At 47.0% G+C, this 13,058-nt stretch overlaps 1 protein-coding gene across 1 annotated transcript; it reads left to right on the forward strand.

Moving 5' to 3' along the window:
* The first annotated feature begins 1,969 nt into the window (after positions 1–1,969).
* MYF5 (myogenic factor 5) lies at positions 1,970–3,701 on the forward strand. Its single transcript, XM_066318486.1, has 3 exons — positions 1,970–2,829; positions 3,285–3,360; positions 3,487–3,701. The coding sequence occupies exons 1-3, from the start codon at positions 2,323–2,325 to the stop codon at positions 3,678–3,680; spliced, it is 777 nt and encodes a 258-aa protein (XP_066174583.1). The 5' UTR covers positions 1,970–2,322; the 3' UTR covers positions 3,681–3,701.
* Positions 3,702–13,058: the final 9,357 nt, after the last annotated feature.

Genomic DNA, 13,058 nt, shown 5'->3' on the forward strand with positions numbered 1-13,058 from the left:
TTTTTTTGTTTGGTTGGTTTTGGTTTTATTTTTTTGTTCCTGAGTGACAGGGCCTTCCATGGTTTCTTCCATTTCCCCAAAAATATTCAAGAAGAAAAGTAAAGAATTTTTTCCAGCTCTTCAAACACTTTTGGGGAAAAGCCCGTTTCTTAACAGCCCCAGCTCCACTGAGCTGAGTCAAATCTGCGAGCTAAAGCTCTGCTTGCCAGGAGAGCAGGACTGAGGGGCTTGGCGTTGAGCACCGGGAGATCGACAGTGCATGCTTGGAGAGGAACCAAGCATGCACCAGCCCAGAAAGGTGATCGGAACTGCAACCGGCACTTTAAAGATCAAGTTTATTTGTGCACGAAGCATAAATATGTAAACAGGTCTATTTTAGCCAGCGCAAACGTGGTAAATGAAATTGTGTGTGTGTCTGTGTGTGTGCACGCCACAGCCCAGTGAAGAGTTCAAGTTACTGCCGAGCAGAACCCCTCCTGTCTGATGCTGCCTTAGGAAAACAATAGAGAACTGTCCTATTTCATTTGTGGCCCAAAAAAGAGCAACCTGCACCGCAGGCAGAAGCCTGAAATTCTGAGCTTTCCCAATCTGTAACTTTACTCCTTTATCAACTCCCTGCTTTTTATACAGGATTCATTTCAAAGGGGGCTCCCCGTGTTTATGGCCCCAGATGAACCAAAGCAGTGCAGATGTAGCCTTCCCCAGCTTTTAGATAATTTTGCATCCTTTCGTAGGAAGAAGGGTGTGTGCATGGTTACTTTTCAGGAAAAATTTTGGCTTAAGAGTGGAAATCCGCCTTTGGGGGCTCGAGGGTGGCGGCAGTGGGGAAACAAGGATGGGCCCCCTCCAGCCCCAGCACAGGCCGAGCCCTTGCCTTTCTCCGCCTTGCCCATGCAGATGGGAGGGCTTCCCGACGCTGCCACAGGGCATCCCTCTCAGGAGAAGCTTCCCTACCCATCTTGCTCACTTGATCAGCGGCTCCTGGAGATAAGCGGCCCGCCGTGCCACCACATTACCTCTTCCTGAAGGGAGGCTAACTGAAGGCGCATTTTTCCTGGCACGCAAACCGACTCCGTAGCGTTTGAACCGCTGCTGGGTCATTTGCTCTCCGTTTGAGATAGCCGAGGTCACATAATTTTATTCCCAGGTAGGGAAGGTTTCCTTTGCCTTCTCATAATATTTTCCTCAGCTACAAAAGCCACCTGGATGAAACCAAAGGATTCCTGCGCGTTAGCAAATGCCTGTTAAATGGCTTCATTACCACTCTAATGACCCTTGCACCGCTCCGCTCGGCTACTGCTGCGGCTGGGGCTCTGCAAGGCTTTTGTGCCCTTGTGTAAAGTTACTTAGGGATTGCGGGGTTAGAAATTTTACACTTCCAGGAGGGGTTTGTTGCACTGGCAGCTGGGACGCATCTGTAACGGTACAAGTTTGCCTGAAAGCAGAAAATTAGCAAGCCCAAGACACTGCTTGACTGTTGTGTCCCTAGCAGCTCCAGGTCACAAGAGTAGGAGAAAGAATGGGAAAGGGATTTGTCTCGGAGCAAACACACACACTTTTCTTTTTGTGAGTAACTTTTTGTGTGATCTGATCCGACCGCACTAAAATCTAGTTTCCCTCCTCCTTGTCTCTCCTGGCCAGAAGTAGCTGTGCATTATCGTCCCCCAATTTGTCAACTTGAGCCTTTGGTGGCACAACTGTAATTACTGACAAAGCGGTCCTCGATATAAAAATAAACACATCTTAAGTCTAAGAAGAAGGTTACCATTTTTCAGGTTAGACCTTGATCACTGGCTGTGGGAAATAAAGATATGCAAGCGGACAGTGTAGGTGAAAGGTTTGCTCCCGAGGAAACGTGTGATGGGAAACGGGAGATGGGAACATCGGGACTAGGACTGGCTCTCCAGGGGCCGCTGACAAGTGGTTCGTGCACGTCCATTGTCCCTCTTTCCATACCAAACTGCAAATTCACAGGCTTGGTTGGAAATTCGGAGATGTCGCAACCCGTTCTTGGGAGGTCGTTCATTAGAAAAGAGCCCATCTCTCGGCGCTCCAAAGGAGTGGTGCGGAGCAAATTGTCTCTTGGGGACTGGAGGGGGCTTGCCCAGACAGCTCTCGGCAGGGGCTGTGGTGGGATATGCTAATAAAGACTGGCCGCTGCGGGCCAGCCTCCCTTTCCATGTATATATAAGGGCCCCCCGCATCAGCCGAAGGACACTTGGTCTCGGGTCGCTAATTACGGAGGAAATTGCCCCAGCGCGCTGCGGAGCGCCTCGCCAGAGCCGGTGGCCGCCGTCCCGCACTGACGCCTCCGCAGCAGGGATGGAGGTGATGGACAGCTGCAAGTTCTCCCCGTCCGAGCTCTTCTATGACAGCTCCTGCCTCTCTTCCCCGGAAGGCGAGTTCCCCGAGGATTTTGAGCCCAGGGATCTGCCTCCTTTCAGCGCCCACGAGGCCCCCGAGCCCGCCTGCTCCGAGGAAGAGGAGCATGTCCGAGCTCCCACTGGCCACCACCAAGCTGGTCACTGCCTCATGTGGGCTTGCAAAGCCTGCAAAAGAAAATCCACCACAATGGACCGGCGGAAGGCAGCCACCATGAGGGAGAGGAGGAGGCTGAAGAAAGTGAACCAAGCTTTTGAGACTCTGAAGAGATGCACCACTGCCAACCCCAACCAAAGACTCCCCAAAGTAGAGATCCTGAGAAACGCCATCAGATACATCGAGAGCCTCCAGGAGCTCTTGAGGGAGCAGGTAGAAAACTACTATCACCTGCCGGGACAGAGTTGCTCCGAACCGACCAGCCCCACTTCCAGCTGCTCCGATGGGATGGTAAGACAGGCAGGAGCCATAGGGCTGTGGGGACCCCGGGACGGCCCGCGGGCAGGTCCCCCTCGGCCTAACGCCCTGGGACCAGTCCCGTGGGTGTGGGACGGGCCGAACGCAGCCGGACATCGTGAAAAGGCGGGCGGTTTGCCTTGAAACAGGCCCTTTCCCAGATTTTCCGCTTTCCGAGGATGCATGGGGGCGGTAGCGCTGCCCGAGGGCACCCTGCAGCCCCCCGGGTGCCGGCGTCCCCTCCGCTGCCTCTTCGCGCGGCCTTGGAGGGGTAAGGCTGGGGCTGGCCCGGGTGGGGAAGGCGCTGCCCAGCGCCGGCAGCCTGGCTGGGGGGCGGCTGCTTCCCTCCCTCCCCGCCGGCCTTCATGGCCTTTCCCTTCTCGGAGAGCGTCCCGCTGGCCCCTGGGCGGGGGCGGCAGGGCCGGCACTAGCCCCTCGCTGTCTTGCAGGCCGACTGTGGCAGCCCCGTTTGGTCGGCGAGAGGCAGCAGCTTCGACGCCGTCTACTGCGCCGAGATGGCCCACGGTAAGCCCGGCTCGGCCTGGGGGGCAGAGGCGGGGCCCGGGGCCTCCCCGAGGCGTTCGGGGAAGGCAGCGCGGCGCCCAGCCCGCGGTAACGCGCTGCCGTGTCCCCGTCCCGCCCCCGGTGCAGGGTACGCCGCCGATCAGAGCAGCGCCCTGTCCAGCCTGGACTGCCTCTCCAGCATCGTGGACCGTCTCTCCCCGGCGGAGGAACCAGGGCTGTCCCTCCGCGACGCCGACTCCCTGTCGCCCAGCGCCAGCATCGACTCGGGGCCGGAGACCCCCGGGACGCCGCTGCCCCGACGGACCTACCAGGCGCTATGAGGGGCCGGAGGGCCGGCACCCCGCGCCCGGCCGCCTCCTGCCAACGCTTCTCCGGGCGAGAGGGGCAGGCCCGGATTCCCCTGGGCTGCCGCTTCCCTCTGGGGCTGCAGGCAAAGCGCCCCGCCGGCCCCCGGCCCGCAGTTTGCCGCACCCCGGCAGGGCAGGCAGACCCCGGGGCTCGGGACACACGCGCTGCCCTGGAATCCCCGCTGCAAATAAAACGTGCTGTGAGAGAGCTGTCTGGCCGGCTGGTTCTTTAAAGACATTCCCTGGTATGGGGGAGGGCAGCGAGACTCGGCTGCGGGGCTCCCGCCAGCATCCTTGTGGAGCCCCCAGCCAGGCTCGGTCGCCCCCGGGCTGCTGCCTGCGCGGCACCCCGTCCCCCATCCCGAGCCGGGACATGGAGTGCCTTGCCGGGCTGGGGCCTAGGAGCTTGTCTCTTATTCCTCTAGTGTCTATTATTCTGAGACCACTCGTGGAGCAACAAAAATGTGGAAGTTTCAATTTTCACACTGTATGTCCTGTTATGGGCAGAGCTGCCTTTATTTTCCGCAAAAGTAAAAGTAATATTTCACAGTCATATTTTTCTGTCCTCGCCTCCTCATCTTCCCTTTCCATCCACCCCTGCAAAGCTCATGTTTCTTTCACTGGGTATGAGGATGGACTGTGTATTCCAGAATTTGACCTTAAAATTGCATGGTGGCTCTGCTCTTAAGACACCCTTATGATCTAGCTCTGATGCTGTGCTGGGGATTTTTACTCATTGCTCTGGCAGAGACAAATTTAGTCAAGTTATTAAGAATAAACCACATGTGTCACTTTCACAAGCCATGAGGTAGATTTCACAATATTAGTAAAGCAATATAGGTTAATTTACTCCTAGTAACTTTGGTCTTACCTACCAGGATGCAAATTCATTACTCTGCATGGCTGTGGAAATAGGCAGGTCCAATCTTCCTGTCTTTCCAGATTTAACAAATGTTTCCTTCCAGGCCCTCAATTCGGTCTACCTACCATGAAAATTTTCTGACTTTTTGGACTCCTCTAGCTATAATTCAAAACTTTCTTAGCCAACCCTCCCCACCCTGCTTCCCGCCCCCCCCCCCCCAAAAAAAAAAAAAAAAAAAAAAAGATGAGACAGGCTCTTTCAGTTCATCCAGAAATGTTTTGTGTAATAAACACCCTGAGTGGGAAGGGATATATACACCTCACTGTTGTGGGATAAGGGCGTATTTGCCGTTTGTGTTTGTGTTGCTAGCATTCGGTGGCCAAGGGCTCTGGCAGTGGTATTTCACCTCTGATAAATCTTTCACTTGAACCCAGCCCAGCTGAGTCATGTCACCAAAAGTTATCACCTGACTGGCCTTTGGCAGCATCTCTGAACCAAAGATAAATGAAGCATTTGCTTAGGGATGGCAAAGGCTGTCTGTGTAGCACACCGAGGGTCTCTGTCCCCCCACAAGGGGCCACAGAGTAAGTGATGTGGCACTTGCCTTCCTGAGCCTGCAGCAGGGCAGTGGCAGGTGTGGGTCTGACAGGGCAAGGCCAGCCCACCTTTTGTGCACAGCTTCCCTCAAAATTACTTTCTGCCCTTGCCCATAGCCTTGAGGGAAGTGTTCTTTTCTAGCAGGATGTTTCAGGAGGCGCCTTGACCAGAATGGGCTTTCTGTGTATACAGATAGGTCTGAACTAATTGTGAAGTAGGAGTGGTTTTCAGGCCCTGAGTTGGGGTCATGCAGTGATACAAACAAGGTGTTCTCACACTCCTGTCATTGCAGATGCTTCAGGAGTATGCAAGTGCCTTGTCACAGACATAGTCTTGGTTCTGAGGGATCGTTTCCCAAGCCTTCTATCACAGGGATCATTATGCAAGACTGTGAACGTCACTGGTTTTATTTCCTGGATTCTCACACATTGTTGCAGTGTTTGCTCCCCTCCATCAAAATGGCATCCCAAGGATACCTCTCATGCCCGGGATTTAATAGAGTGCAGATGATTTTAAATGGTATTTTAAAGTGAGCTAAGCTAGAGAACTTTCAGCATTTCATTCTGCACTGTGCTGACCTTGGCAAGTGATCTCGGATGAAGTATGCAGAGTAACACTAGCAAATCACATGTTGGTAATGTATACCTCCCTTTGGCTGGCAGACATTTTAAGAGTCACAAAAAGGTCAATACTTCTTGAAGCAGCTTTTCAGAGTGTGAGGGGAAGCGTTATGTCTGCGGGATGTTTGTCCATAGCCTCCTAAGTCATACTACAATAGTTTAGAACCCATAGGTTTTGCTATAGACATCTGGGAAACAATTAACAAAATCTTAATTATAAGACACCTATGAAAAAAGCTCCCATGAGCCAAAAATTGCAATAATCCTTGTAAGGAAGGGAAGTGAGTGCCATGAAGCTTCCCTTAGTCTGTGGATTGGGAAGAAGAAAAAGGCTGTTGGGATATACACCGTTCTGCTCAGATTCTACATATTTGATAATAATATTAATAAGTGGAACTGAAAAGAAAGATTTTATTCTATATAAAACATGTTCATTCAAGGGAGGCTGTGGCCAGAAATCAATAAGAAGGTGATGGTATCAAAAAACTGAGCTCCACCTATCCCAACTCCTACTACTTGTCTGATTGCTTAAGGCTCTGGGGCTGAGTGTAGTGGCCTCACAGGCAGGTGGACAGATGCAGTGATGCCTCATGGTGTCAGAATAATGAATATAACACACAGGCTGTGTTACAGCTAGTTTTCTGACTATCACTCACTGCAAGGAAGGGCATAATTCTGCACAATTTTTAGAATACAATTAATGTTGCATTTTACCTCTGAAAACCTTGCTTATTTGACTTAGGACTGAGGGAGGCAGCTGAGCTTTGGTTTTTTTTGTGTGTGTCTCGTATCTTCTGTTAATAACCCAAACAGAGGTCTCGATATTAGTGAAATACATATTTTAAGTCCAGATCAAAAGGAACATTTGTACATTGCAAAACTAACATAGTAACCTTGAAAAGATCTCTTAAATATAATATTAAGACAAAAATCCTGCTTTTTAGTCTTCAAATTTCTTGAGTTGCTTGTGTGGAAAACCACTCATTTTGCCTGTAGGAAAGGATCAAACTCTTCCTGTTTGGCTTAAAAATGATATATTTTTAGTAATTAGTTCTCAGAGAATGAAAGGATCTTTATTTGTAGTGCTTGTCTAAATATGCCTAGGAACACCTCAAATTCATAGCTATAATTCAGTGAAAATTCAGCATCTCTTCTTCCCAGTTCACCCTGCTTGTCAGGAACAATCAGGCTTAACCACAGCAGGCAGCTCACCTCTCCCCACCCTAAACCTCCTCATTCACTCCCTTTCTTCCCTCCTTTCCTCCTCCTTCTTCACCTTCTCTGCAGAAACTTTGATTTACTCATCACTTCTCCTTGCTCCTCTGAGCTGGACCTGGGCATGTTGGAGGACTCACAGCTGGCCAGCTGACTTCTGACCTTTGGCAGGTTCTGGATGGGGTATCAGCCTTACAGCTGGCCACAACTGCCTTCCTGGCAACTAAAGGCCTGATGAGCTTGGCCAGCTGGAGACTGGGCTGGAATCCTGCTGCTTGATTTAACCCTGCCTGAGGGATTGAGGGGTTCACCCCCAAATGTCGAGGGAGTGAGCAATACATCTGCCTATGTGCTGCTGCCCCAGGGCACTAGAGCCAGGATTTCCCTACAGAATTTATGAGATGACTAAAAGAAGACAGCAGAGCTGTTTTTACTCATGCTTTTTTGAGATTTCTGTTGAGTATTAGGCTTCATTAGTGGCCCTTACCCTCACTTGCATCTCACGGTGTTCACTCCACAGAGTCCAAGAGATGCACCAGGGCTGGACTGAGGGAGATATTCTCCTTCCCAAACACAGTGACATATATTTTCCTTTTATCCAGTAGTTACCCCAGTTTCCTGTCTCCAGGAGGTTATGCATCTTGGGCACTCGTAGATGTCATGCAAAACCCTGTACTACTACTTTCTCAAAAGTCTGTTGCTTTCCACTCCCTTGACCAGCTGAAAGGCAGCATTGATCCATGGAGTGAGTCTGTTTTCTTCTTGAGTGTTAGTAACATTTATGAACTGCCTGGAAATCTGCTGAAAAATGTTGCTGGCTATGATGCCAAAGGCATGGCTCATCTGTGCTTGAAAAAGGTAATAATGTGATATATGAGGGTTAGCAAGCCCAGAGAGAGATGAGAAGGATGTTTCAGTATTTGCATTAAGCCAGGTGAATTTGGGTCTGACACTCTCTGAGAGGCTTTCAGACCTGGAGAAGCAAGAGAGGAAAAATGTGCATATTTTCTCATTATTTCTTTGATCTTCTGTCAATATATGCTTTTGAGCTGATACTATTTTCTGTTTTAAAAATTCATATAACATGACTTGGGAAAGTAGCTTTAAAAACATTAAAACCCTTTCCAGCTGGCTGGAGTGGAGTCAGTCATCTGGAGGTGGCTGTCTTTGCTCTGGCCCTTACTGTCATGGTTCTGTCTCCTTTGGATAGTGTCAAGCTGATACTGGGAGCAGACACCACACTCCCTTTTCTTCTGGGTCTATGCCTACCAAGAGCTGTCTTTCTGATCCTTGGACTGACTCCTACATTTCATTAACATTGTGTCTTGAGCAGCTGGGAGTCCTGGCCTTTTTTTCTCAGGTTGTATATACTGCTGTGAACTCCCAAAAGAGTATTATTTGGCTTTAAAACTTCTTCAAATGGGTGAGTACCATCCTCTTGGATGCAGTAGTGAAGACATAAGCAACACCTAAATAGCAAGATTTGAGCTCATGATCCCTGCATGATTAAATGGGGATTTTTCTGGGCCTCATCCTGAGTTTAAGCATTCACCCTCCTCTTCCTTGCATACTTTGTGGGACTGTTTACCTTGTCATGGTGTAGTGAGTGACCTCCAGAGGAGTTTGTTCCTGTTGTGCAACTGGCCGAGGAGGACGCATCTCATGAAGGTGAAAGCAGATACTCCTCTCATCTGAAGCTGTTTGATTGCTGGAAATATGGATGAACTAACATCCAGTCTAGGAGAAAGTGAGTGTTGGAATTTGCTTTCATATTGGGAATTTGCTTTCAAAGACACACCTGGTGACAGAAAACAAAGGGGTTCCTGCTGAAGCCAGGAAGGTAAGCACAGAAAACAGGGAGGGCAATGGTCACACAGCTGTATATGCAGCTACTCAATATGGAGTAAAGGGATGGTGACTCGGGAACTGGGAAAAAGTTTAATAACTCTAAAATCCCTTATGCTGAGCATGAAGTAGAGGAGAAACCAAGTAAACAAGGGCTGAGGCAGCTGTATCCTACCACTGCCTGAAACACACATTTCTCACAGGGCTTCACAAATGTCTCGCTTTTTTATTTCCTGGGTGAAATACAAAAATGACTGAACTTTGAAACGTGAAACTTGTTATTTCTAAATTTCCTAATAAAAAGGACAGTGAAACTCTTTTTAGAAAAGTGCTCATGAAATTGGACTTCTCAAGCAGAAGTGATCTGCTCTGAGGGGTGTCCTGACCATGTCTGCCTCCCACAACCCACAATCCACAATCCACAACCCGCATCCCCATCACTCTCTTTTCTGTGGAAATTAAGGACTATGAGAAAAAAAGAAGTATGTATTTTGGTGTTTAGTCTTGCTTTAATACATTCTTTCAATGATACCATGATTACTTATATTCCTTTTTATAAAGTGAATAGTGCTATTTTTTAGCACTTTTTATTGTCCATTTTTTCCATCTATATAGACTTTTCTTGTTGATAAGCAATGTGCTTGTTTACACGAATACATTTGAGTCCCATGTGCGTTGAGTATGTAAAAAACCAACTCTTTATCTTCATGTAAACTCTCCTTTAATCAGAAATAATGTATTACAAAGTACAGCTAGACAGCTGGGATTGTTCTTGCTGCTGCCGCTCCACTGAAGCCCCTGGAGTTCACCAGGAACAAATTTGGGCCAGAAGGCCTAGAATATAGTTACAATGTATTCATTTTCTCATGCTTCAAAAATGGACTGTTTATGCGCCAAGCTGTAAAGTGATATTCATGATGACTGAAGGCTGAACAACATTAAAATATCCAGATCTTCTGCTCCAAATCCTCTGGTATCCAAAACTGTTCCTTTGCTTTAAAATGAGGGGTTTGCTGCTGCTGAGGGTGACCAAGGGCAGGGGCACAGCTTTGGTGCTCAAGCTGAAATAAGGACTAGCCTAGCTGGTAAAGAAGCTTAACTGTAGCAAGCCTATGTCTCAGAATCTCCCCAGCCCAAAATCTGCCCAGTGCTCTCTGCACCAGCCCAACCTTCCTACACCTGTGGCAGGAGGTTTCCATAGATCCTTTCAGCTCAGAAACCCTTGTGAGACTTGCTGCCCCATTCCCAGAGCCTCCTTTTCAGTGGAATTTTTCTTTAAATGTAAAGTACTGTGGAAAATTGCTTTTTATTGCGATTATAATGGATACAGCAGTTCACATAACTTGCAGTGTGCTTGAGAGCCAGAGCCCACACTCTGTTCACACACTGGCACATGAAGTACAATCATGTTTTCTGTTTAACTTGGCCATGATATCTGGAAGTAGGAGCTTGAAATTTGGCTCAGAGTAACTGCAGTGTTGTTTTGATGATTTTGAATGGCAATCAACTCTTACTGAATGGGTAAGATAAGGTAGGTACCTCTTTACCTGGCACAGTAGTTATTGATAGGTAAGGAATTGATAGGTAAGGAACTCTTGAAGAACTCTTCCTCTGGAGCCTAATAATTTTTAAAAAAACTTTGCCCCTCTGCTTAGTTAGAAATAAAGTCAGAGAGAAAATGTTGCTGAACACATGTAAAACTCTTTACTTTTTAAAATTTCAGACCCATTATAAAGAAATCAGTATATAGAAAATATTAGAGTAAGATGCTCAAAGTTTGTTTTCGTAACCTTTTGAACCAGTAGAAATATCTGTGCACAGGCATACTTTATATATGTGCAGGTTTTGGCAAGTTCAAAGCCTAAAAAGAGAGTCCATCTGGGGGAATGGAGAAAACCAATATACCAGATTCTTTATTTAAAATGACATAGGAGTATTTTTGGGGGGATTGGTCATGTGAGGCTTGACTGAGTCTTCAGCCTCCATATAATTTTTATTATATGTAATCCTGGTATGTTAGATGTATATGTCTGTAGTGTCCCAGGAAAAGCCTTTGCCCATAGCTTTATCATCGTACCATTACAGGTGAATTTTTCAGAAAGCTCAGGCCTTTAGAGATGTTAGAGGCTCCTGGCAAGCAGCAGTTCTGCAAGGAGGAGATTCTACACCTGTCAGCTACCTGAATAGCTCTGTTTGATTCTAATATTGAAGGTCACTTGGTTAAAAGCTGTGAGCAACACCTACAACTGTTCTTCCTCTATTACAGGAAGAAATGTGCCTGGCAAATATTTTGTGGTTTACTAATGCTTTTATGTTCCTGTTTCCTTTTGAAAGTGTATAATCCAGTTGAAAATGTGGGTTATCTGAGAACTGCCTGTGCTGTAAGAATTAGAGCATTGCCCCAACATTAAACAGTCCTCAAAACTTTCTGATGACATGCATGCTCAGGCAGGATTTGGCAGGTCAGAGCTGACATCGATGCTGTTCAGCATGGCAGACATGCAGACCTGGTCTCTAACTTACAGCTGGAAATAGGGAGAAGCGCCTCTGGATTGATTTTGATGCTGCAATTATCCCACTGCAATTAAATGAAATGAAGCACTTGGTAAGAGAATGGAAAAAACCCTGAATCCATACTTACTGAAAGCATATGCTGTGTATCTGAGCCAAATGTGACTTAAAGAGCAGTAGCCTGAAAATTGGAATTTATAAGCATAACAACAATCCAGCAGAAAGTATAACACACAAAATACTTATGAAATTAAAAAAAAATTCAGCAGCAGCCAAAGATAAGAACAGTATAATAGATATTCTTTTGGTCCTAATAGAAAGGCCTATCTGCAAGTGACACCCTGCGCTTTTGTGAGCTTTTACTCCCTCTGACTTCTCCAGAGAAGGCTGCTGCAGCTGAGGCCCTTATGGGTGCAGGAATTCAAAACTGGAGAATCCTTTTTCCAGTGGGATTATTCTTTTTATAAAGCTCTGTGTGTGTGTGCTTGGAAAAGCAATTTATTTTGCCACTAATATGGGATAAAGCGTCATTATGCTACTTAGCTGTCACTGGGTAGTATTTGAAAGTGGTAAATCTATTTTGGGCCCAGTAGTAGTTCTAATCATTCCAGTCTGAATAAAAAAAAAATAGGAAGTACAGGAGAAGGGCTGAACTCTGCTTCTCCACCGTGCCCCACCCCCGCCCCCCCAGATTTCTGAAAATTAAAGGACAAATTTTCTACAAAATGTAGGATTTTTTAAAAATGCCATTTCTCTAAAATGTCAAAGTACAGAATTTTAAATACATGACTGAAATCAACTGTACTATTTAAAACATTGAAATATACAAGAGTTAGGCACTTTACAAAATCCTATGGCAGACGAGGGCTCAAATTCTCCAAGGGGATTAGATGTTTAAATATAGCTGAGATTCAGAGACTCCAGGTCTGCAAGCTGGGTTAGGGGTCTCCAGTGCCAAGGGCCTTGTCCTTGTAAAGCTGTACAGAACACTGGGAATACAGGAAATTCTCAACATACAGAGAGAGACACCTGGGCCCCAGTGTAATCTCTGGGAATACAAAGTGTGGAGCAGGGCTCTGCCTAAATAGCAAGAATTTGATGAAGAACATGTCTGATTTAAGTGTCTTAATCTGGATTGGAAAATAGTATCTTTCCTCAGTCAAGACCAATCTGTCCATCTTTCTTTCTGTCTGTCTGCCTTTTCACCCTGTGCCCAAGCCATGTGTTTCATGATCTAAGCAGGGATAAATACTTCCTTTACAAAGTAAAAGGTGATATGCAATCATTCCTCTTTTATTATCTGGGTTGTCATTTACAGCACTCATGATGTGGGAAGATGAGTTCCTGCCCTTCTCTGCTGATGTTAAAGGGATTGTTTTGATTAGGAGAGAAGAGAGTGTTTTAGGGCATGGTGTCCCCAGTGCATATTGGAGTTGCATTACTGCATGGACTAAACTAGGTGATCCTTCCTTCAGCTTGCATGATGACTTTGGCTTCTCAGACATTTAATTTGCCCACAAATCAGATTTCTGCTTCCTTTTACCCCAGGTTTTGGGGTGGCTAAGTTGTGTGGCATATGATCCTCTCTTTCTGAAGGGCTCTGTCATCTTTTTGCTCGTTTGTTGGGAAGCACAGTTACTACATGGCAAAACTGTTGGTGTTTTCCATCCTGCAAGGACAGCACATTCAGTGCTGTGACAA

This window comes from Sylvia atricapilla, chromosome 5 (genome assembly GCF_009819655.1).
Source record: "Sylvia atricapilla isolate bSylAtr1 chromosome 5, bSylAtr1.pri, whole genome shotgun sequence".
Lineage (NCBI taxonomy): Eukaryota > Metazoa > Chordata > Aves > Passeriformes > Sylviidae > Sylvia > Sylvia atricapilla.

Excerpts from the sequence above, each read along its gene's own strand:
- MYF5 (XM_066318486.1), top strand. The coding sequence starts at position 2,323 with ATGGAGGTGATGGACAGCTGCAAGTTCTCCCCGTCCGAGCTCTTCTAT. Across the intron at positions 2,830-3,284 it reads CCAGCTGCTCCGATGGGATG|GCCGACTGTGGCAGCCCCGT; the intron begins GTAAGACAGGCA and ends GCTGTCTTGCAG. Across the intron at positions 3,361-3,486 it reads CTGCGCCGAGATGGCCCACG|GGTACGCCGCCGATCAGAGC; the intron begins GTAAGCCCGGCT and ends CCCCCGGTGCAG.